Genomic DNA, 24,213 nt, shown 5'->3' on the forward strand with positions numbered 1-24,213 from the left:
GCTTTGGCTTTCCTGGCTTTCTTGGGACACTTATCTGTGAAATGTCCAGTGCCCCCACAAAACATGCAGAGGTTGTTGTCTCTATGGCATTTGCACTCCTCTGGTGTCAGCTTGCTGTCTTTTCCCAGCTTGCTTTAGTCCAGCTTGGGTGTGTTAGAGCTGGTCTGACTGGTTGAGGTGGGTTTGGACAAGGGCTAGCTACTGGAGTTGCCATTTCCAGAATTATTGCCAGTCTTGGATTTCTCTTGACTGGGCTTGGACTGGGTGTTGTGACTGGGGTTGGGAGTTGACTTGTTACCAGAGAACAACCCTTGGTGCTTACTGGACTGCTGAACCTCCCCTTTGTGTTCCCAGTAGTGTGTGTCAATCTCCTGAGCTAAGTGGAAAAGCTCATGCAGGGTTCTAGGTTTGCCAACCTGGCAGACCTCATCTTTGATACAGTTGGGGAGAATGGTGTAGAAGAAGTGGCACAGAGCACCATCACCATATCCCCAGACTTGTGAGGCAAGCCAGTTGAACTTGACCATGGACTTGTTGACCTGGTGATTATCTTTCATTTGGAGGTGGTCTAGCTGGCTTTCAGCATCAGCCACTGGGTCATGGGGTCCAAAGGTGGTTTGAAGTTCTATGATGAACTCTTTCCACAAGTCCATCCAGTAGGGCTGGTCCTCCAGGTCTTCAGTCCCAAGTAGGTCCAGTTCGAACCACTTTAGAGCCATCCCCTTCAGGAATGACTGCACAAAAGTTGTTATGCTTGACCAAAGTTGAGATGTAGGTCAAGCTCAGTTGCAGACTAAAGGTTTCTACTGAGCAATGGCTGCAGTAAGCTCTGTAAATGACAGAGGATTTGAGCAATGCTGGTAAGAGTGGTCTGGGTTAGGGACACTGAGGGTGAAGTTCTGAAGAACATTGCATATAATTGAGCAGCTCAAGTCTGGGGTTTCAAGACTTGAGCTGGCAGTCTAGATACTACAAGAGAACAGACTACAAGGCATCCACATGTAACAAGCTATCTACACCATTGGTTGAACAATGACAACACATGTCCTATGCATGTTACGAGTCACTAGTGCTAGTGGTGGAAGTAGAGAGCCATCAGATCAGAAAGAAGATGGCTTGAAAAAGGAACAAAGTCCATCAGAATGAACACAAGGTAAACATACAGTGAAGCAAGGAAAACAGGGGTGAAACATAACATTACCCCCTTTCTAAGCATTGAAGTCCCTGACTTCAACTATTCTCTGCAAGGATCTCCAGTCATGTTGCTGATGGCAGAGTTGTCAAAGTCAAAGTTGTTGTCATATAAATTGTTATCCTCACTCCTGACAAGGGTATGATCTGTCAAGAATGCATTCCAGAATTACAGTAGCCTCTTGGAGTCTCACCCAGAGGGCTCAGAATTTCTCCCCAACCCTTGGAATGAAATTCCAATGTCACTATGCTTACTAATTATGGTACTATAAATTTTCCACACCATTCTTTTCCACCTCAGTGACTTCTTTGTACACTGAGGTGAGCATACTTATACTTACATTCATTTACTTGGTACTGACATAGTGTAGATACTCATAACTTCATTAGGTTATGAGCCCCACTCTTGCACTCTAATTCCAAAAGAGTTATTACACAGCAACAATCACTGCAGAAACAGGTTTTTAATCAGGTTTGGGGATAGTCAGGTTAGTAATAATAGTTGTGCTATATGTCGAGGGAAGCCAAAGTTAATAATACCTTTGACTATAGTAGCTAAGTGTTCTTGTTTCCAAGCATTGTCCCAACTCGATTCACAAACTTATCACCATGGTAATCCTGACAATGCAGATAATATTCAGATCGGATTCAAGTGTGGTTATAGACTATGATATTGAGTCGCATTGTATTAATATCAATGATCCTCTCAACTTCAGTTGTGCTTTTCAGAATAGTAACATCAGATTATATCCGGCATGCTCGCTATGATGACTGCTTTGAAAATGCTTTCCTGCCCCTGGCACCCCCCGAAAAAAAGCATCCCACCTGTGTGCTTACTTGCGCTCACCTCCTTTGCGAGTACTTGGTGTTTGTACTGTGGTACAGTACTATGTATTCCCAGAGACAACCAAGCAGCAGCATGCAGCCTGGATTGCAGTCCTCGATGAGTCAAGAGGGTGTGACACGCAGGCGTCCTCATGTACCACAGACCCAAATGACGCCCTCGGGGCATTCCCAACACAGCCTCGGACCACAGAGAAACATGAGTGGCAGTGCGCAGCCTGGATTGCAGTCCTTGATGAGTCAAGAGGGTGTTGCACACAGGCATTCTCATGTACCACAGACCCAAATGATGCCCTCGGGGCATTCCCAACATGGCCTTCCATCTATATACAGCAGACTCGACGATCCATTTGCATCCAGGCCTGCTGCTCAACAAAGGGACCACGATGGTCCATCAGTCAGTACAAATCGTGCCTTTATTTATACTCCACTCACTTCATGCTTTGATTAAAGCTCTTTTTGCCAGAATTTTCCTTCCTGCATCAGCTCCATGACACAATGGATCCCACAAGTCCCATTGATTTGCTTGTTCCACAAGAGGGGTCAGTCAAACCAACTGCTCGAATTTACTTACCATAGCAGTGAGGGCACCCATAACCATATGTCCTTCTCATATGCTGGTGCATCTTCCCATGGTCAGTCAGTTGGTCAAGGGTGAAGTGAAACTCCTTTGGAAGATCATCAGAGTACTCTGTACTCAGCATCCCACTCCCAAAGTGCGTCTTACCTGATGGAAGAGTCCAATTATGATCACACGAGCAACCAGAGTCTACATATGATGGTTGCCCAGCTAACAGCCAATCTGAAATGTCTCAGTGAAGTGAACACTAACCTGGAGGACAAACTTACCAATATCAGAGAAGAGAACAAGTCCATCGTCTCTCATCTTAATGATGTTGAGGAGGTCCTTGCAGAGCTTCAAAGCAAAGTCATAGGTCACAAAGGGGCAACAAAGACATGTTCAAACAATCATGTAGCTCTCAAGGTATGTATCAGCGCTCTGTTCTTGCAATTGTATGTCAGTACTCACTTCGCACCATTAATTTTGAGTCTATTCTCCAACCGTTGTTCTGCCAGTTGTGCAGAATTGACTGTGATGGTAAAAAGCAGAATCGTGTTGCGGCCCTCACTGCTATCAGGCCACTTGACAACAAACAAGCCTTCGAGGTGACAAATGAAGGCATACAGATTTGGCGCCCACACTGGCTTGGCAACATCGATGACGAGGTGAATGCTAGATTTATCAGAGAAGTTGCCAAGTGTGCCTTTAATAATGAAAAGGTATTCTTCATAGCGATTGGGATTAATCATGTGTGCTCACCTGTGACCAACAGAGTCAGAGGGAACTCAGACAATAAGGGCATGTGACATCTTTTATTATTTTCCTGGCCAGCAATAAGTCCCTCTTGAATTTGGGCCCATCTTTCCTGAATAATGATGAGTACATGACAACAGAAATGACGAAGTTTACTTACACACAACAGTTGCATACTCATCAAACATCTCCGATCCAGCAAAACTGTCCAGGGTAAAAGTATGCCTAATGGAGGGGCCAGAAACTTGCGTGGGAAGAGACGAGACTGGTATTTCCGAAGTAATCTTCTAGAAAGAGTTGTTAATACCGAGAAAAAGAACAGTTCATGAGTCATGACTTACCTTGGCAGCCGCAGTTGGGGTCCCCTCCACACTTTCAGGCTCAGTTTCACTATTATCAATGGCAGGGATGAGAGGCGCAATAGGCAGGGCAGTACCACCCTCAGGGTTTGTCTGGCCTTTGTCAGCAGGCAAGAGGTGGTCTGGAATACATCCAAACAATCCTTGCATGGCAGGAAGTGGCTCGATGTTGACGAGTAGAGGATCCTATGTAATACCATCAGCAAGGATATGAATTATGTGATGACTTACTGAGATGGCTGCAACATGGGCATCTGCAGACCCCAACTTAACCCCACCAGTACCAATGTTAGCACTGAAGTCGACAACACACACTTGAGTTGCATGAAAGGTATCATTGCCAAGTTCTGGTGACATCATTGTTAGGGAGATTTCTATGGTCTGGTGTATGGCCATGAGTGGAAGACACATGAACAATAATTAGCCACACGTACCACAGGGCCTTGGGAGTTTGGCTCGAAAGAGAGCATAACGTTTTGGACACTGGTTGGGACATGAAGTTGTAGGATGTGTGGCCTACGTTTGATGACTGTCGGGGGACCAACAAACTCGATTTCGTCAGCTTGTGAGGTTGGAACCATCTGGTTAGCATCAATATGGAACTTTTGGAGGTGAGTAGATAGGCTGGAGGACTCGAGTACCACATACCTTGGGTTGGTTCATGGTGTACATGGCGAACCAGTGAACTTGGAGACCAAGGAAAATTTTCGCAAAGTCCATTATTTTTTCTGAGGGGTGCAAGGGTGGCAAGAGCCACTCTTCCGATGGTGTTATAGTTGGACTATGGCCAATGGAGTCGAGCATAGTCAGGATGGCGAAATGCACATACGAGAGGTCAGGCTATTGGTGTATTGCCTATATTCAGATCTTGCCTACATCAGATTATTTGGATATGTTACTCAAAAATTGTTGAGTCGGACTTTACTCAGACTAATAGCTATATCTTACAAAAAAAAATCAAGGTCAGATTATCTACATTTGGAGAATCTGGTTATGCCCCCTGCTAAAATTTCATTTCTGCAGTGAATACCCACTATGGCAAAAGATAATCATTCCTTACAAGTCCCAACCCTAAATGTGGATGGAAGCAACTGGCTATACTACAAGGCTCAGGTTGAATGGGCTGTCAGTTTGAAAGGGCTGATTGGACACCTGACCAGCTTGGATGTGAAACCAGAGGACCCTTCAGTGGGAAAAGACTCCTCCTGGAAGCCCACAGCCACGGAGCAAAAACTTGTCAATGAATACCCAGAAAAACTGTGGCAATGGGCAAAGGATGATGGATATGTCAAGCAATTGATCACTGTGTCACTCCCAGAATCCCTATTCCTTCAAGTTCTGAAGGAAGGGACTGCAAAGAGTGTGTGGGGTGTCCTCACTGACCTTTTCCAAAACTGCTCTTGTGTTGTCACAATCAATCTTCAGAGAAAACTCCAAGAATCCCACTGTGTGGAAAAAGGCAACATCCATGCTCACTTTGACAAGATGCACACACTGCACAAACAACTTGCTGCACTTGGACAGTCTATCACAGACAACAACTTTGCAGCCATCATCCTCAGTTCACTTCCTGCTTCATATGACTCCAACCTCACAGCTATGATGTCTTTGGCCCTGGTCATGCAGAAGGACCTATCTCTGGACTTTATAATCAAAGTAATTTCTGATGAATATGATAGGTGCCAAATGTGGACAAAGAGAGGCAACTCTGGAAACTCCAGAAATTCCAAAGATGCAGCCTATTCAGTGAAGGATGGAAAGAAGTCCACTTGTGAAAATTGTGAAAAGAAAGGTCATGTGCAAGACCAATGCTGGGAAGAGGGTGGTGGAAAAGCTGGACAAGTGCCCAAGTGGTTCCAGAACAAAGGCAAAGGGAAAAAGAAGGAAAAAGGCTCTGGAAAAGCAGCCACTGCAGCCAGTGCAACAGCCAGCTTGAGTGCACAGACCAGCACTGACTTGGAACCCAACAGAGTTTGGCTAGTGCACTTGCAGGACAACAACTGGCTAATGGAAATTGCTGAGGAAGAAATTCCAAACCCCCAGGATATTGTTACTGATGAAGAAGAAGCATATACAAACACCTATGACTATGCTCTCCTTGTGGGTGAAAATTCCTCGATTACAAGACAATTGTAACCAAACCTATCACTGTGGCCAATATCCACAACTTCCATGCCATTGGAAAAGGTGACCTTGCAATCTCACTCCCAAATGGCACTGCATAAACCCACATTTGACTCAAGGATGTGCTCTATGCCCCCAAGATGGGAATTATGCTCATTTCTGTTAGCAAACTTGACATCACTGGGTATGTGGCATTATTCTGAGACAAGTATTGTCATATTTTTGACACTCAGAAAAAGAAAGTAGCCAAAATTCCGATGCAAAAAGGCCTCTACTGCCTCAAATGAGCTCATTCTGCCTTTGCAGGCCTGGCCAAGGCCATGGAATCCTTACCCATGGAGGAGATACACATCAGGCTTGGCCATATTGCTCCTGAAGCCATCCAGCAGATGCTCAAGGATGGCACAATTGCCAGAATTAAGCTGGATGAAGCACATTCTATCATGGGTGCATGCAATTCATGTGAATATGCCAAAGTGACTCAGAAGCCCATTGGGAAGGAGCACAACCCACCCTGCCATGAACATCTAGGTGATGAGGTCCACATAGATCTTTGGGGACCTTCTCTTGTCCAAACCCCTGGCCACAGTCAGTACTACACATCATTCATGGACAACCACACCTGCTACACCAAGCTGCACCTCCAGAAGACAAAAGCCAAGACCTTCACATTGTACAAGGCCTATGAAGCATGGCTGAACATGCAGTTTAACACCAAAGTCAAGCAACTTCGCTTGGATCATGGGGGAGAATACCTTAGTGCAGAATTTTTGGAATATCTGAAATCCCAAGGCACAGAATGATGCATAACCATCCATGATACCCCTGAACACAACAGAGTTGCAGAACAACTCAACAGAACACTCATTGAGTGCATACATGCAATGATTCACACCAGCAGCCTACCCAAGGACCTCTGGGGGGAGGCCATCATGCATGTAATCTGGCTCAAAAACCACTTGTTGACTCGCCATCTAGGCACAAAAACTCCCTACAAAATGCTCTACCAAAGACCACCTGACCTTTCAAAAATTCTGGTCTGGGGATGTCATGTCAAGGTCCATGACACCTCTGGCTCCAAACTAGACATGTGAGCCCAAGATGGACACTGGGTAGGAATTGATGCTGAGAGTGATGGCCACTGCATCTACTGTCCAGACACATGAGCAATCAGCATAGAATGTAGTGTCCTTTTCAAGCACCAGGAAGTGTCTGTACCTTCAGGTGTGCTGCTTGAGGGGGAGCAGGGAAATTCCAAAGCCTCACAAGGAAGTTTTGAGGCTATGCAGACAGTCAAGCAACCTGCCAAAGCAACTTTGGAAATTCCAAGACTCATTTTGGACCCACTCAGAGAAAATTTTGAGATGCCTCCACCTCAACCATGTTGTTCCACTCACCAGTGCTTTGAATCAGACTATATGAGGTGGTTACATGCAGGTGAAGGCACTTGTGATGGATGCATCCCTCTCAACTTTGTAAAAGAACTCTGACAGAGTGGTAGCAACCCAAACAGCCTGAAATCTCAAGAAAATGCTACCTATGTATTCAATGATGAACTAGCTGCTGATGAAGATGACACCAACATGGTGTATGCTATGGTGGCAGGGATGGCTGAAGCTGAAGGGCTGGACCCATCCACAGTACATGAGGTGAAATCCCAAGCTGACTGGCCAAAGTGGCAAAATGCCATAAATGCAGAATTAAAGAGCCTAGAGGAAGTGCATACCTGGGATGTCATTGAGTGCCCCAAAGGTGCAAACATCATAGGATGCAAATGGGTCTTCAAGGTCAAATGCAATGCCACTGGAGAAATTGAGAAGTACAAGGCCCACCTAGTCACTAAGGGCCACTCTCAGATACAGGGCATTGACTACAATGAAACATATGTTCCCATCACAAGACTTGCATCTCTCTGCACCATACTAGCAATTTCTGCATGCAATGACTGGGATATCAATGTATTTGATTTCCACTTGGCATTCCTAAATGGCAAACTCAGAGATGGTGAAGACATCTACATGGAGCTCCCTGAGGGCTATGCTGTAGAGCAGAATTTTCCTGTCCAGTTGGGAAGCTAAATGTTGCATTATATGGCTTGAAACAAGGTGCAATTCAATGGTACCAGAAGCTATGTGCCACTCTTGCAGATCTTGGACTCACCAGGGCACATGCAGACTGGGGAGTATTCTACAGTCACATAGGATCAGAAATCCTCATCCTTGCCAGGCACATTGATGACTGCACTGTAACAGGCAGTTCCCCATCATTAATTCACTCATTCAAACAGGAGATAAGCACTCATTTTAAAATCTCTGACCTAGGGCCCATCAGTTGGCTACTTGGGATGAAGGTGACATGGAACAGAGAAGCCCACACCATATCACTATCCCAGCAGTCCTACATCAAGGCCATCCTGATGAAATATGACCTTGCCAACTGCAAGCCCACCACAATTCTGATGGACCCCAGAATAAAACTATCTCACAGAGAAATTCTGCAGCCAGCCAAAGAAGCTGCATGCATGAAAAATGTACCCTACCATGCTGCTGTAGGCTCCCTTATGCACCTCACTGTTGGAATGTGCCCAGACATCACATTTGCTGTCTCTACAGTTGTGCAGTTCAATAATGCACCCAACATGACTCACTGGGAAGCCATAAAATGAATCTACAGGTATATTGCCAGCACAAAAGCACTCACTTTGACATTTGGAAATACAGAATGAGGCCTCGAGGGCTATACCAATGCAGATGGAGCTTCACAGGAGCATCAATGGACTATCAGTGGATATGCATATCTACTGGATGGAGGAGCTATTAGCTGGGCATCACAGAAACAAGACCTTGTAATGCTCTCCACTGCTGAAGCAGAGTACATCACAGCAACTCATGCAGCCAAAGAGGGCTTGTGGCTTTGATGACTCATCAGAGAAGTTTTCTGACCACTCAAACACCCTATCCTGCTGTATTCCAACAGCCAATCTGCCATTGCATTCATCAAGGATGGCAGCTACCATGCTTGCACTAAGCACATTGATATACAATACCATTTCATTCATTTTGCTGTGGAAAACCATTCCTTTTGTTTAATTTATTGTCCTACTGATGGCATGGTCACTGATACCCTTACCAAACCTTTACCTAGCATCAAGGCAAAACACTTCACATCTGCACTTGGACTCCATTCTGATTGAGGGGGAGTGTCAATAATGCATTCTGGAATTACAGTAGCCTCCCAGAGTTTTGCCCAGAGGGCTCAGAATTTCTCCCCAAGCCTTGAAATTTTTTCTGATGTCACTACACTTACTAATTATGGTACTATAAATTTTCCACACCATTCTTTTCCACCTCAGTGACTTCTTCATACACTGAGATACTCATAACTTCATTATGGCCATCTACCAGAGCAGGGGTAGAGATTCTTTCTTGTAAGGGCCAACAAGGGCAAATGGATGGGCACTGGGCCTTGGGTATGTCCAGGATGGGTGGTGCAGCAAAGGGGGCACTCATAAAGGCCACAATTGACCCTACCATGCCCAAGTCAATGGCAGACATAACATGCTTGACAATAGTGTGGATCAGATGGGGTGAGAGGATGATCAGCCTCAGCAAGTGCATTTAGCACAGGGGACAGTGGTAACTGGGTGAGGGTCTTGACCTGGTTCATGGTGTGGGTGAGTTGTGCTTCAGACATGCCAAAGGCAACCTTGGGGTTGACTACAGATGGTGATGACAAGTCATGGGACTCACATGGTTGGGGATTAGGGCCTGATAGACAACAGGCATGAGGTCTGTCCACTCTTCGATGGGAGCTAGATGAGTGGGAGGACAATGGCAATGATGCTGGAGGGGAGGATGACATGGAGGACACTGGGGGAGATGTTGCAGTTGAGGGTCTTCTAGACCCAGGGGGAGGGGGAGCAATCAATGTAGGATGTTGACAAACATTATAAATGAGGTCTGCACCTCCAAGGATATCAAAAAGTCATAAGAGCAGAGGAACCTGCTCATGGGCAATTTTGTTCAAGATAGTTCTGGCAGGGGATAGAAGGGGATTTTGTTGGTTTATGTAGCAAGAGAGTTCTTCAAGCCAAAGGGCTTGGATAGTGGTGTGATAAATGAGGTTGAGAGGGGAGTCCTTGTTGACCTCATGGTAGACAGTGCCAATGATGGAGGGGTCAGTGACGAAGAGGCAGTATGAACTTATTATCTGATCACTAGTGGGTTGGCATTGGTGATGAGCAAACAGGGTGTGGCAACACAAGGGCTTGTGAGGGTAAGTGTAATGACAAGGAGGCATGTTTAAAGTGATAGTTCTGATAGTATGGGAGGAATGTTGAGCAGGTGGTTTCTGGAGAGGGAAGTCCTTGGGGAAGCATTTTTTATATGCAGAGAGCATATCATCCACATGTTAGATCCAGGTGTGATTCTTTCTGCCATAAGTTTTTGGAAGAAGGGTAACCTTCCATTTGATTAAAAAGGCATGTCCATGGCCAGACCTTTTATGGCTGACTATCACCTCAATTTCATATTCCTCTTCCTCATTGACAAGGTCAGGTGGTGGGGCTGGGAAGTTTGGTCCATGGATGTCATTTTTGCGATAGGGTGATAAGAGAGAGGCATGGAAGATATTGTGGATCTTCCATCATGTGGGAATCATGAGGTGGTACATGATTGAAGACAGGACATTGGAAATAGTAAAGGGCCCTTCTCTTTTCAGGGCAAGTTTTCTGTTTTCATAGGAACATTTCAAGTTCTGAGCTTCTAGCCAAACTTTATCACCTTTTTGGAATGGGGTGAAGTGTCATAACCATGTGTTGACCCCGGCTGGACTTGGCTTTGCACTCATTCAGTCTGGCCTCAGTCTCATCAAACACCTACCTCCAAATGGTCTAGCATGGTTAACACTGCTTTGCAGTGTGTGTCATTTCAGTTGAGCCTGTCCTGGCCTTGTCCCCAGTCTGCCCTGTCCCAGTCTCTGCTACCTGAGTCAGACCTTACTAATATCATTCTTACCAATCATCTTAGCAATCCTTGCAAGACCAGCATTACTGGTCTTCATACTATAGTTTGTTTCTAGTATATAAACCTGTAATTACTTGGCTTGTACTCTCCAGTCTGAAATCAATTAAGTTCTACCTAAAACCCCCACCTCAGCCTTAGACTCAGACTGTGACCCATGCAAAGGAATAGCACTGGATCATCAGTCACAAAGTCCAATCAGTCCACCCCCTGTACCTCTGCCTCTTCCCCTGACCCCAACCCTGCAGCCTCATGCCTGCTTCAGTCTCCAGTCCAGTCTCAAACCCAGACTCCCTGAACTTGACAGTATTTCAGACTCACTACTTGTGTGGGTCTAACACATCACCACCAGCCCCAACTCTGCCTCAGACAGTGGAACTCACTGTGAGACAGCACTAGCTGCCTTGGGCACCACTAGGCACTCTCCAGACCCCATTAGTCCTTTCAGGGGCTTTTCAGCCCAAACATCCAATACTCCTACCCCACATTGCCCCATTGCTCCCATCCCTGGTGATGATCCTGGGGATGAAGGGCTGGATGACAATGACAACAACAACCCTGACAATGATGACCCCAGCAATGGCCCCAGTGATGATGGGCCCAGTGATGACAGTCCAGAGGATGAACTGGACTTCCCAGATCTGGACACTGAACCCACAGTTGTGGTCTTTGACAGTCTTGCAAAGGCCATAAGCTGCTGTCCCACAACACTTGCACTGGTCCTGAGGCCTCAAGCAGGACCAAACTGTGTGAGCCTGACACCTTTGATGGTACTGACCCCAAGAAGCTTTGTGCCTTCTTCATTCAGTACAAGCTGAATTTCCAAGACTGGCCTTGGGCTTTCAGGACTGACCATGCAAAAGTCATCTTCATGCAGTCCTACCTTAAGGGCATGGCCCTAGAGTGGTTTGAGCCAGACTTGCTTGGGGTCAAGGACCCCAGCCTCTCTGGATGGACTCCTGGAGGGAGTTTGTCCTAGAACTACAAACCACCTTTGGCCCCCATAACCCAGTCACTGATGCTGAGAGTCAGCTTGACCCTTTACATATGAAAGATAACCAGCACATCAACAAGTATGTAGTTGATTTTGATTGGTTTGCTTTGTAAGTCCAAGGCTATGGTGATGGTGCACTGTGCCACCACTTCTACTCCAGGCTCCCAGACTGGATCAAGGATGAAGTGGTTGGCAATCCCCAAACACTACATGAGCTCCACCACCTTGCCCAGGAGATAGATGCATGCTATTGAGAGTGCAAGGAAGAATCCAATGGGCAAGTAAGCATCAGAGCTCCAACAACAGCAACAACAACCAGTCCAAGACCAGTCAAGAGAAAGCCAAGACTGGCAGCAACATTAACTCTGGATCCTCCCCAAGCCAGCTTTGTCAAAGCTGGGAAATAATAACAGCAACCCATCCAAGCCTGAGCCTAGCAAGCTTGGCAAGGATGGAAAGCTCACCCTGGAAGAATGCAAGCATTGCATTGAGGGAAACCTCCACATGTTCTGCAGAGGCCCTGGTCACTTTGCTGAGAAGTGCCCAAAGAAGACCAGAAAGGCCAAGGCTCATGCTGTGGCCACCACTGAAGCTTCACCAGCCTCAGGCTCAGGTTCTACCCCTGAGACAAAAAAATAGGTAGCAGCTCCCAGACTCCACACAAACTGGGAGCTGTGTTGACTCCAGTTGTGCAAACTTGGAGGCTAGACTCAATGCATCCACTCTTTCCAGTCCAAACTCTTTGACCCCGTATATCACTATAGAAAACCCAGAATTACCTTGGCTTTGTACTCTAGTGGACTCTGGTTCCACTCATTGTTCATAGATAATCAATTTGCTAATCAACATTCATTTACCCCTTACTTGGTCTCACCAATCTGACTCTGGCTTTTTGATGGAATGTCCACCTTTACCATAACCCAAGCAGTAGATGTCAATATCCACTTCACATCTGGTGATGTCACCCCAGTAACCCTGTACCTTGCCCCATTGGATTCTGAGTGTAAAGTAGTTCTTGGGCATAACTGGCTCACCCAATACAATCCATTGATTGACTGGGTATTGAGCAGTATTACATTCCAGACTCATACACAAGGAATGCCAACCCCATCAACACCCCCTGTAAGCCCAGTTTCCACCAGTCTTCCTGACCCTGGTCCTAGTGACCAACCTGGCCCTGTGCCATCTGTACCAGTCTCTGACTCCCCATCTTGCCCCCCCCCCTGAAGGCCCCTCTTGTCTCCCTAATCAATGCAGCCACCTTCATGCATGCCTGCAAACTTGAAGGGTGTGTCCAATTCCAACTTCAGCTCCACTCCTCAGACTCAGTTTAAGCCTGATCAGCCTCAGCTTCCCCTCCTCCAGTGTTACCTGGTGTACCAGAAGAGTATCACAACTTTGCTGATGTGTTTAGCAAAGCCAAGGCTTCAGCACTCCTGCTTCACTGGGAGTATGATTTGAAGATAGAGCTCAAAGAAGGAACAACCCTGCTGCAAGGCACCATCTACTTGCTATCCCCAGTCAAGCTGCAAGCTCTCTGGACTTTCATTGATGAGAACCTCACCACCAGTTTCATTCATCCAACCTCTTCCCCCTATGCTGCACCAGTCCTCTTCATTAAGAAGAAGGACAGCTCCCTCCAGCTCTGTGTAGACTTCCACAGCCTGAACAAAATCACTAAGAAAGACTGATACCCACTACCACTCATCTCTGACCTCTTGGACTCACCAAGCTGAGCCAAAGTCTATACAAAGATTGATCTTTGGCATGCTTACCATCTCATCCAGATTGCTCTGGGCAATGAATGGAAGACTGCCTTCCAGACTCAGTATGGGTCCTACAAGTGGTTAGTGATGCCCTTCAGCCTCACCAATGCCCTGGCTGCTTTCCAGTTCTCCATCAATACTATCTTCATGGATATGCTAGACATATGTGTGGTTGCCTACCTTGATGATATCCTAATCTACTCCAGAGATAAGGAGTCCCATAAGCAGCATGTCTGAGAGGTGCTCCACTGGCTTTGGCTTCATGGCCTTTATGTGAAGCTGGAGAAGTGTGAGTTCCACTTGGACTTGGTTGAGTACCTTGGCTTCCACCTTTCCCCTGCTGGCCTCATGATGTTGAAGGAAAAGGTCCAGACCATCTGTGATTGGCCTGAGCCTTGCAAGGTCAAGGACATACAATCTTTCCTTGGCTTTGCAAACTTTTACCACCAGTTCATTTTCAATTACTCTGACATTGTCATACTGTTGACCCAGCTCACTTGCAAAGGTGCCCCTTGGAACTTCTCCAAGGAGTGCCACCAGTCATTTAATAACCTCAAGGCTGCCTTCACAACTGCACCAGTCCTAACCCATTTCATCCCTGGGGTCCCCATTACTGTTGAGACTGATGCATCGGACTATGCCATCACTGGCATCCTCTCTATCACCTGCAGCAATGGCCAGATCCATCCAGTCACCTTCTACTCCTGGACCCTGACTGCCCTGGAGTTGAATTATGATACCCATGATAAGGAATTACTTGCTATTTTTGAAGCATTCTGGACCTGGTGCCACTACCTTGAGGGCTTGGCCTCACCAGTCAATGTTGTCACTGACCACAAGAACCTGGAGTACTTTTCTACCTCTAAGGTGCTCACTTGCCACCAAGCTCACTGGTCTGAATTCCTCTTGCAGTTCAATATGATCATCAGGTTCAGGCCCAGTAAGCTTGGGGCCAAGCCCAACACCTTAACTAGGTGATGGGATGTCTACCCCAAAGAGGGGGATAGCAGCTATGCCTGAGTGAACCCACAGAACCTGAGACCAGTCTTCACCCAGGAGCAACTAGTGGTCTCCCTCTGTGCCACTTACCTTGAGTACCCAGTCTTATGGGCAGTTGCACTAATGGATATAGAAAAGCTCCATAATGATATCCTGACCACACTACCAGACAACCCAGTCTCACAAATCTGCTTGTCCAACATGTCTGATCCCTGTTGGTCTGTAGATGACACCAGTTTCCTTTGGCTTGATGGAAGAATCTATGTGCTGGACTCAAATGATCTCTGCCTTAGGGTCTTGTGGCTCAAGCACAACCATCCCCTGTCCAGCCACTTCAGCCAAAACTGCACACTAGAGCTCATCCAGTGTGAGTATACCTGGCCCAGCCTCAGGACATTCATCAAAGACTATGTCTGGTACTGCACAGCCTGTGCTTGGGCTAAGGTTCCCCACCATTGGCCTTACAGCATTCTCAAACAACTCCCAGCCTCATCTGGCTTCACAGCCATCCTCATAGTAGTTGACTGGCTTTCCAGGCAGGCCATCTTCATACCCACACATGACATCATCATGGCCCCAAAGCTTGCCCAATTATTCCTATTCCATGTTTTCTCCAAGCACAGAGTACTGGCCCACATAACCTCAGACTGAGGCTTGGAGTTCATGTCCCACTTCTTCCAGTCACTTGGTAAGGCCTTAGATATGCACTTACACTTCACCTCAGGCTATCACCCTGAAGGTGATGGCCAGACTGAGAGGACCAACCAGACTCTTGAACAATATCCCCAAGTGTACTGCAACTACCAGCAGGACAACTGGGCTGAACTACTACCCCTGGCCAAGTTGGCATACAACAATGCCCCTAGTGCTACTACTGGTGTCTCACCATTCTTCACCAATAAGGGCTACCACCCCAACATCTCAGTGCACCTGGAGTGCAACCTCACATCCTCTTGGGCTCATGACTATGCAGTTGACTTAGACTCACTGCACCAATACCTATGGGAAGAGATGACCCTTGCCCAACAACAATACCAAGGCCCAGCTGATGCTAAATGCATGCTGGCTCCAGACTTCAAGGTCAGTGACCAAGTATATGTTGCAAGTGTAATACTCCAGCACTCAGCAACACTAGTCCCTACTAGCACTTGGTGGTTAAACCACACCAAGTAAGCCTAGATACCTTAACCAAACAGCTCAGTGGTTAGAGCACCCAGTCAAAACCTGGGAGGTCCAGGGTTCAATCCCCTGTCTGGTTGCATTTATTGCAACAGTATATGTCAAAGCCAAGTACTTCTGGTCAACCCAGCCTTCCAAGAAGCTCTTGGAGAAAAACCTTGGGCCATACCCAGTCATAGCTCAGGCTGGTACCCATTTGTTCACACTGCACCTGCCAGACTCAATGCATGCAGTACACACCATCTTTCATGTTTCCCAACTCAAACTGGCCATCCCTAATACCATCCTGAACTGGACTCAACCACCACCCCCACCAGTCAAAGTCAATGGTGAACTAGAGTTCAAGGTAGCCAAAATCCTCAACTCCAAGGTCAACTGGCATCAGCAGTTTTGGTTACAGTCTGCCCTGTCCCAGTCTCTGGTCACCTTAGTCATACCTTACTAATACAGCCTTACCAATCAGCTTAGCAATCTTTGAGAGACTGGCATTACTGGTCTCTGTACTATAGCTACTTCTAGTATATAAACTCTTGGATACTTGGCCTGTTCTCTCCAGTCTGAAATCAACTAAGTTCATTCTGATAACCCTGCCTTGGCCTCAGACTCAGACTGAAACCCACACAAGGGAATAGCACTGCCTTCCCAGTTGCTAAGTCCAACCAGTCCACCTCTGTTCCTCTGCTCCCCACCTGTTCCTGACCCTTCAGCCTTGCACCCACTTTGGCCTCTGGTCCAGTCTCAAACCTGGACTCCATGAACTTGACAGACATGAACAACACCCCAGACAGTGATAGGTGCCCAATTTCATCTGAACTACTCTCAGCATTCCTAGCAAGCTGTGCTGGAGTCCACTTGGGCTCCACTCTTGCAAACTATGCAGCAGGCATCTGAGCATGGCACATCATGCACAGATGCAGCTGGGACATCAATGAAAGAGAGTACAAAGCCATCCTGGAGGGTGCCACAAGGCTAGCCCCTGCCTCTTCTAAATGTCCCCACAGAGCTCCATTCACCACAGACACCCTCAAACTTCTCCATGGCATGTTAAACAAAGATGACCCACACAATGCAGCAATATACACATGCATAGTAGTAATGTTCTACTGCATTGCCAGACTAGGAGAATTCACCATACCCTCCATCCAAAGTTTTGACCCAACAAAACACATCTCCAGGGCAAGTCTCTGACTTGTACACAATCAGCAAGGTCTCCTGGTAATGGTCTTCAACCTCCCAGCCACAAAGTTCTTGATCAAGGGCAAAACAGTTCAATGCACCCCCAAGACAACCCCATCACAGTCCCCATGCAAGCCCTACAAAACCACATTCTTCTAAACCCAGCTACCAACAATGCACACCTCTTCACCTGGAAGCACCCTATTCACAGCATTAGACCCCTATCCAAGACAGGAATAATGAGAATGATAGTGAAATTAGCCAAATCTCACCCAGGACTGCCAAATATCAAGGGCCACAGCCTCTGCATCAGAGGCATGCTCTTCTACCTACTGAATGAAGTCCCTTTCATGTCATTAAGACCATGGGTCACTGATCAGGGGATTCCTTCACCATATACCTCAGGCACCATGCTCTGGTGCTCACTCCTTTCCTACAGTCCAAACCAGAGCTACTCAATGCCCTCAAATGATACATACTCACCCCAGTACAGTAGGAAGTGAGTCCACAGCTCCTTTTTCCAAGGCCTCAAGCTTCACTGGATGTGTTGCTGACTCCTTATGATATGGGTTTCACAGCTCAGCTCAATGACTTGGGTCTTGGCTTTGGGCTGGAAAACCTACTGGTTTTCACCCAGTCTCTTTCAAGCAGCATGCACCCCTAGTGACATCATACTTCACCAAATACTTTTAGATTCTCTCCCACAAGCACTGTACATCCCTCATCCTAGCTAACTAGTTGAATGTGTAGATGGCAATTCTTGGTAGCAAAGGCATGTAGCATATGGAGAATATAGTCTATGCATGGGAACACAGTTAGCTTGTTGCTTCTCTCCTTTGCACTCCCACTTGTGCCTCAAGGCTCAGCTGAGCCACACACCAGTCTCTCTTTTCTTCTCTCCCACCCACTGCTCCCTCTCACAGTCTGTCCAAAGCAGCCAAGCCAATGGCTCTTTGTCCAATGCCTCAAACTCAATGTCTCACTTGAAGCTGACCTGTTCAGCACCCAGCCCACCTCACAGCTCAGCTTGATGACTTGGGTCTTGGCTTCAGGCCAGAAAACCTACTAGTTTTCACCTAGTCCCTTTCAAGCAGCACCCCTAGTGACATAGTACTTCACTGAATACTTTTAGATTCTCTCCTGCAAGCACTATACATCCCTCACCCTAGCTAACTAGTTGAATGCATAGAAGGCAGACTAAGTTATTGACCCAGGTATTGCACCCAGAGGATGACTGGCTCATGTGGATTGCAACAGTGCTGTGACTCTGGAAGCCACCTTTACTGCAACTTGGACAGCAGGGCATACTCTAGATAGTCAGGCAGGCCAATTCCATGTCATGTGATTATCACTTCAGTGCAAATCAGGACATTGTTCAGATCACTACACAGTGGATTCCTCATATACTACCCAATCACATCCCATTCATGAACATAGTCACTCATGTCCATTTATAACCTCAATCACACACACCTTCATGCTGGGTCAACCATGCCCATGGTCAAGCATTGCCTGGGCAGCAAAGGACTGCCCCATAAGCCTCATGATGGCAGGTTCTCTTCCTGCAACAGCCCCTCTAGTAGTGCCAAGGTCAAAGCAGAGACAACTGGTGTCTTAGCTGAGATATATGGAATATTGGAGTCATCCACTCACACAGTAAGTTCTTTTTTTCCTTCCTAATAACTGCTCATTGATAGGTTTTCAATCTGCAGCATGAATCAAAGAGTCAGCTGAATCATGAGGCACTTCTTCTTCTTGATGTAGCATGCACACAATGTGAAGTCTTTCATGCAGAACAAGCTCTGGTTGCATGCATCACCCACAAATACAAATTGATGGCCAAGTTGTACAATTACAAGGCAGGCAGTGGCAAGGCAAGAGTCCACAAAAAAGATATGGAGGTTGGCTCATTACATGTAACAATGAAAAAATGCAGACTGGGGGAGCCTATTTTCAACATTGGTGTTCTGGCCAGTGAGCTGCAGCCATCTCTCAAGTCTGATGGTATGCTATGCTTGCTCTTTTCTTTTGGGCTGCTATTTTACTTATGCCAGATCTTGATAAGCACAGTTATTGAGCATGCCAGTAGTTGAATACTCATCATTTGTCTAGACTAGTACTACCCATTACTTTCCTGTACTTATCAAAAAATGCTGTATGTTATGTCTGTGTGTTGTTGCCTTCATGCATAGGAATGAAGTTAGATCTACCAAGTTCTCCACTACAGTGGGAATCTAGGTTGCTGTATTAGCTAGGTGTGTCTGTTCCCTTGTATGCTAGGTAGCTATTGGTCTTTGGATTGCTGGTATCACTGGTGTGGCTTACTCTGGTGCCATGGGTTACTTGGATGCTGGCCACTACTTTGGGCAAGTCTGGTGTAGTCTACTCTGGCACTATGAGTTGCTTGCTAGGATGCTTTACATTGCTTTGGACTAATATGGAATTGCACAAATACTATGGGCAGCTATGAGTTACTAGCACATTTGTGGGTTTTGCTGATGCTCTTCATCAGGAGCACCCCCAACCCTCAGCACTCATCTTTGAGTGTTGTAGCTCACAAAAACCCACCCAAATAAGGCCCTCTGCCATCTAGGTTCCACATAGGCACACCACCACTCACTTTCATTGTCTTTTGTGTTGGTTTTGGTTGGTTTTCACCACTGAACCACACTTTGATTCACACTGCACCTTGCCCCTCAGTTCCCCATTTTCTGTTGTGCTTGGGTTTCCTGCTCCCAGTGCTCAGCCTCCAGCCACTCCTACTCTCACTTCTCAGCCTCCAACTGCTCCTGCTCTCATTTTTCAGCCTCCAGCCACTCCTGCTCTTGATGTTTGGCCTCTACCCACTCCCTTTCACACTGCTCTGCCTCCAGTTGCTCCCTCTCAAGCCTCTCTGCCTCCAGCTGTGTGGCCTCTTCCCTTGATGCCTTATGCCACTTATGCTTGGCCATCTTTTCCCAGATGTCAGCCTCCTCATCATTGCTAGTGATCTGGAGCTCAGGCATGGTGGCCTTCTGGAAACTGGATGGGTTGTTGGATGTGCATGGAGTGGATTGACAAGCAGAAGACATGATGAAGAGGATGAGAGAAAACAGGTTTCACAGAAGCACACCTTTTGACCCCAGGGAACACATGTTCTACCAGCATGGTGACTGCCAATCTCATGTACCTTAGGGTGGGTCTCAGGGGCTCAACCCTAAGGGGGGGATACTGTCATATACCAAGATGCTCATACCTCAGTCCTACACCATGAACACTGAGCCAATGCCAAACACCAAACATACTCCACTCCTTACTATACTTTTCTAGTTAGCTCTTTGTACTGCCCTTGCTTGTGCTGAGGCAGTGTCTGTCATTGGCTCTCCAATCTCTGCCTCCTCTCTTAACCTTTAGTTAGTTTCTTTGCATTGCTATTTAGTCTCTCACCAGTAGCCCCAGCCTTCAGGTTGCCAGTTTTCAGTATATATACTCTACATACTCTGTACTTAGTTCTCCAGTCTGAATATCAACATAGTTCACCCCATAAGCTCCTAGCCTAAGTCTGAGTCAACTCTCAGCTTTTGCTCCTGACCCCTCTTGGTTCTCCCTGACTTCAACCTGGCTTGCACAAGGGTCTAGTGCACAAGCTAAGACCAAGGGTTGTTGCATCGGCTCTCAGCTTTTGGTCCTTGGTCCTCTGACCTTGACATGGACTTAACACAGGTGTCCAATCAGCCCTCTCAAACTGATGGCCCATTCAACTCAAGTCTTGTAATAAAGCCAGTTGCTTCCATCCACATTAAGGGTTAGGACTTGTAAGGAGTGATTATCTTTTTCTGTAGAGGGTATTGTTGCCCTGTAGAGTCTCCTTTGGAATCAGAGTGCAAGAGCATGGCTCATAACCTAACAAAGCTATGAGTTCTCAGTACACAAAGTAGCCATTATATTTGTACCTAATGAAGTTATGAGCTCTACACTACATCAGTTTGGAGTAAACAAATGGAGTGTAGCTATACTCACCTCAGTGCACAAAGTAGTCACTGAGGTGGAAAAGAATGGTGCAGAAAATTTATAATACCATAATTAGTAAGCACAGTGACATCAAAATTTAATTCTGAAGCTCAGAGAAAAACTTTGAGCACTCTGGGTGAAACTCTGAGACATTACCATAACTCCAGAACACATACTCAACATTCCTGAGTTACAGTAACATCTTGGAGTTTTGCCCAGGGCACTTGGAGTTTTTCTCTGACCTTTGGAATTAAATTCCAAAGTCACTGTACTTACTAATTACAGTACTATAAATTTTCTGAACCATTCTTTTCCACCTGAGTGACTACTTCATGCACTGAGGTGAGGACAGCTACATTCTGTTTGTTTACTCTGTACTGACAGTATGGAACTCATACCTTCATTATAGGCTTGGGATGGAATGTGATATACACAACTCCAAAGGTAATGACAGGGACAGTGGCAATGATTTGAAATACCAGCATGGCAATGACATACATATGACATGCACAGCCATGACCAGATCAAGCAGTAGCACAGGCATACACATAATAGTCTGGGGTACGGGATTGCTGGCCAGCACTGGCCAGAGCTATCCAGGGGAGGGTTGGTTTGCCAATGTATCAGCAGAATGTAGTAAATGATGAGATGTGTGTACTCACCCTCAGTAGTGGACAAGCTACTGAGGGAACTTAGGTAAAATTTACTACTTAGTGTACGCTCTAAATGCTTATGTAAGCATGCACTCACACACAGGGACTGTTCTACTCTAACACTAAATATTGACCACTGCATTATGTACTAAACTTGAAGCTAAATTCAACATTCTGATGCCCATCAGGATGTATGTGGCAAATATATATGCAGCGTTCAAGAATCTTCATTCAAGGACATCCCTAGCTTTCCAAAATCCGTGGTGTGAGGTCACATGACCGTGTCTACAAGGCATGGCGATAAAGTTCACCTTTATTTGGTTCACGCGTTGAATATAAACAGCGACATGTGACTTGCTCGTGACTTTAACCTCCTTACCCCGTGACCTGCACCAGACACGACTAGGGCTAGAGGTTGTTGGATGTGATGGAACAGCCTCGCATTGACGCCGTAGAGATGCAGAATCTCTTGAAATCGTTGCCAGGCTTATTCCAAAAGGTTCAGGCAGGCATGTTTCCCATCCCGGAATCAAATCAACAGCAGCTGCCCCATCCACCACATCAAGTATCGATCCCTCACACGACGGCTCCAGGAGTACCTGACATTAGCGATCCTGGCCCATCGTCTCACCCCAGTGGCCCACCTGACTTGGGTCAACTCTCGGCGGCCGCGGTCGCCGCCCAAGGCCCTCAATTACCCCCGTCCCCACCACCAGGAATTTCCGGCGTTCAAAACGAAGGGGACCAAGATGACAAGGCAAAATCTAATGCTTCGATGATGATGACGAGTGGTCGTACTCGGGGAGGTAGAAATCCTACAATGGGGACGGACGAATGGGCACGCCAGAGAAAAGATAACCATGTACGTCTCGAGACAATTAGCATTCTCCTACACGTACTTACTTTCTTTTTCAAACGAAGAAAGAAGTTGAGCGAAGACGAAGAGGCAATATCAACGAAGGTATCAATGAACTTGGCCGCATCGTCCCCAACAGCTCGGGCGAAAAGGCGAAGGGTGCGATCCTCGCGCGCGCGGTGCAGTACATTCACCACCTTAGGGAGAATGAAGCGCGCAATATTGAAAAATGGACACTTGAGAAGCTATTGATGGACCAGGCGATGGGTGACCTTCAAGCCCAGTTGGAAGAAATGCGGAGAATGTGGGAAGAAGAACGCATGGCTCGACAACGCACCGAAAGTGAATTGGAATTGCTCAGAGGTGTTTCGCAAGCGAACACCGCAACGGCAGGGGTTGTTCAGCAACTACGAGACCACGCGTCAGGTTCATCGCCTGGCCCACGCTCCCGCTCACCTGAGCGTCAAGAGGATGCAGATCAGGTACGAAGCGATGGAGAATTGAGACCGGATGGGGAAAAGAACGAAAGTAACACTGCTGATGGTCAATCGATTAAGCGGCCCAGAACGGAGTAACGGCCGTAAGTTTTCCGTTAGGTACCGCATGATGGACAATGATATGAGGTTTCAGTTGTTTTTTCCCCCCTTTTGTATGCTAAGTTCGTTTTACTCTCGTCAAGCCCCTGTACAGTATATCATCCAGATCCACGCCCTACTTCCGGTGATCTGTAGGCCTCTCGCGCACATAGCGACGTCCCCCTGTCTTCCGTTGCATGTACATACATTGGCAGGCTTCGGGCAGGCTTGTCTCGTATGTAAGTCTACACCTCGCTGTTTCCCTCCCTCTTCTTCCCTCCCCTCAAGGTCTCAATGTCCATGGGATATATTGTCCGTGCGGATAGCAGCACTCGTAATGCGAATGTCCGACTTCGGTAGACTCAGCTGTACATAGTCATCATCAGTAATCCAGAAGGTATTACCTTCGACTCTCCTGTAGAAAGACCAAAGGCTCTCTGGAAGACAATTGTTCTATCTTGACTGGTATTGCATAGGGTTGTTATTTTTTCACCTCACGAGATTAGTTTGGGTGCCAGCTTGTTGGTGACAATTGGGGTATACATACTGCGAGCCTGTCGACCACGCGGTACGAGGTCGAAGATGTCACCTACAATATCCTTTGCAGACCAGACTATTCCTTCAGAGGATAGAGTATATACTGCCGTACATTCTTACTGAGTGGGTGTTTGTGTCAGGTGTCCATGAGTGCTTGACATATCCATCAGACATGATCTGATATAGTTACCAGGACCCACCGATATCCCAACCCTCACCCGGACTCAGTTATGTGCTGACCGAGACAATCTTCGGACTGGGGCTGACAGGCCATACAAAATGCCGAGACATGCCGTTCTGGAATCACTTCGAACAGCCCTGGAACCACCCCCACTGAAAAAAAAAACCGAATCCATCAGGAAAACTACACACCGCTGCAGCAGTCTGCAGCAGGGAACACAGGTAGATGCAGACGCCGCAGACGTCCGACGTCGGGGTCTCATTGTCCGTGTACTCGTCTGACTGGTTTGACATGGTCTGACCTAGCATCTGGGATTCACTCAACGACAAGTCAGATGGTCTGACGATCTGACAACCCAGAATATATCGTCAACCAAAGTGGTGCATTATCTTCGCCACGCTGAGTATACGAATTCTACAGGCAAAAGGACTGCTTGTCAACCGGGGTATCGCCA

At 46.8% G+C, this 24,213-nt stretch overlaps 4 protein-coding genes and 1 non-coding gene across 5 annotated transcripts; 3 read left to right on the plus strand and 2 right to left on the minus strand.

Annotated features, from left to right (window-relative positions):
- Positions 1-2,470: 2,470 nt before the first annotated feature.
- On the minus strand, positions 2,471-3,218 carry F5J12DRAFT_785480 (uncharacterized protein; the record flags this gene model as incomplete). Its single annotated transcript, XM_051743249.1, has 4 exons — positions 2,471-2,511; positions 2,609-2,761; positions 2,884-2,950; positions 3,072-3,218. The coding sequence occupies 4 exons, from the start codon at positions 3,216-3,218 to the stop codon at positions 2,471-2,473; spliced, it is 408 nt and encodes a 135-aa protein (XP_051596473.1).
- A 12,580-nt stretch (positions 3,219-15,798) lies between these two features.
- F5J12DRAFT_t173 lies at positions 15,799-15,871 on the plus strand. Its single transcript has one exon. It is a non-coding gene; the product is annotated as a tRNA-Phe (tRNA).
- A 2,587-nt stretch (positions 15,872-18,458) lies between these two features.
- F5J12DRAFT_785481 (uncharacterized protein) lies at positions 18,459-19,044 on the plus strand (the record flags this gene model as incomplete). Its single annotated transcript, XM_051743250.1, has 3 exons — positions 18,459-18,623; positions 18,665-18,971; positions 19,022-19,044. 3 exons carry the CDS (start codon positions 18,459-18,461, stop codon positions 19,042-19,044), a joined length of 495 nt encoding a protein of 164 aa, XP_051596474.1.
- A 688-nt stretch (positions 19,045-19,732) lies between these two features.
- On the minus strand, positions 19,733-20,038 carry F5J12DRAFT_896326 (uncharacterized protein; the record flags this gene model as incomplete). Its single annotated transcript, XM_051747926.1, has 2 exons — positions 19,733-19,756; positions 19,811-20,038. 2 exons carry the CDS (start codon positions 20,036-20,038, stop codon positions 19,733-19,735), a joined length of 252 nt encoding a protein of 83 aa, XP_051596475.1.
- Positions 20,039-22,037: 1,999 nt separating this feature from the next.
- On the plus strand, positions 22,038-23,041 carry F5J12DRAFT_725855 (uncharacterized protein; the record flags this gene model as incomplete). The annotated part of the gene is made up of 2 exons (XM_051741670.1): positions 22,038-22,472; positions 22,532-23,041. 2 exons carry the CDS (start codon positions 22,038-22,040, stop codon positions 23,039-23,041), a joined length of 945 nt encoding a protein of 314 aa, XP_051596476.1.
- Positions 23,042-24,213: the final 1,172 nt, after the last annotated feature.

Source organism: Pisolithus orientalis (assembly GCF_024613125.1).
Source record: "Pisolithus orientalis strain OTSU chromosome Unknown F5J12scaffold_38, whole genome shotgun sequence".
NCBI classification, from domain to species: domain Eukaryota; kingdom Fungi; phylum Basidiomycota; class Agaricomycetes; order Boletales; family Pisolithaceae; genus Pisolithus; species Pisolithus orientalis.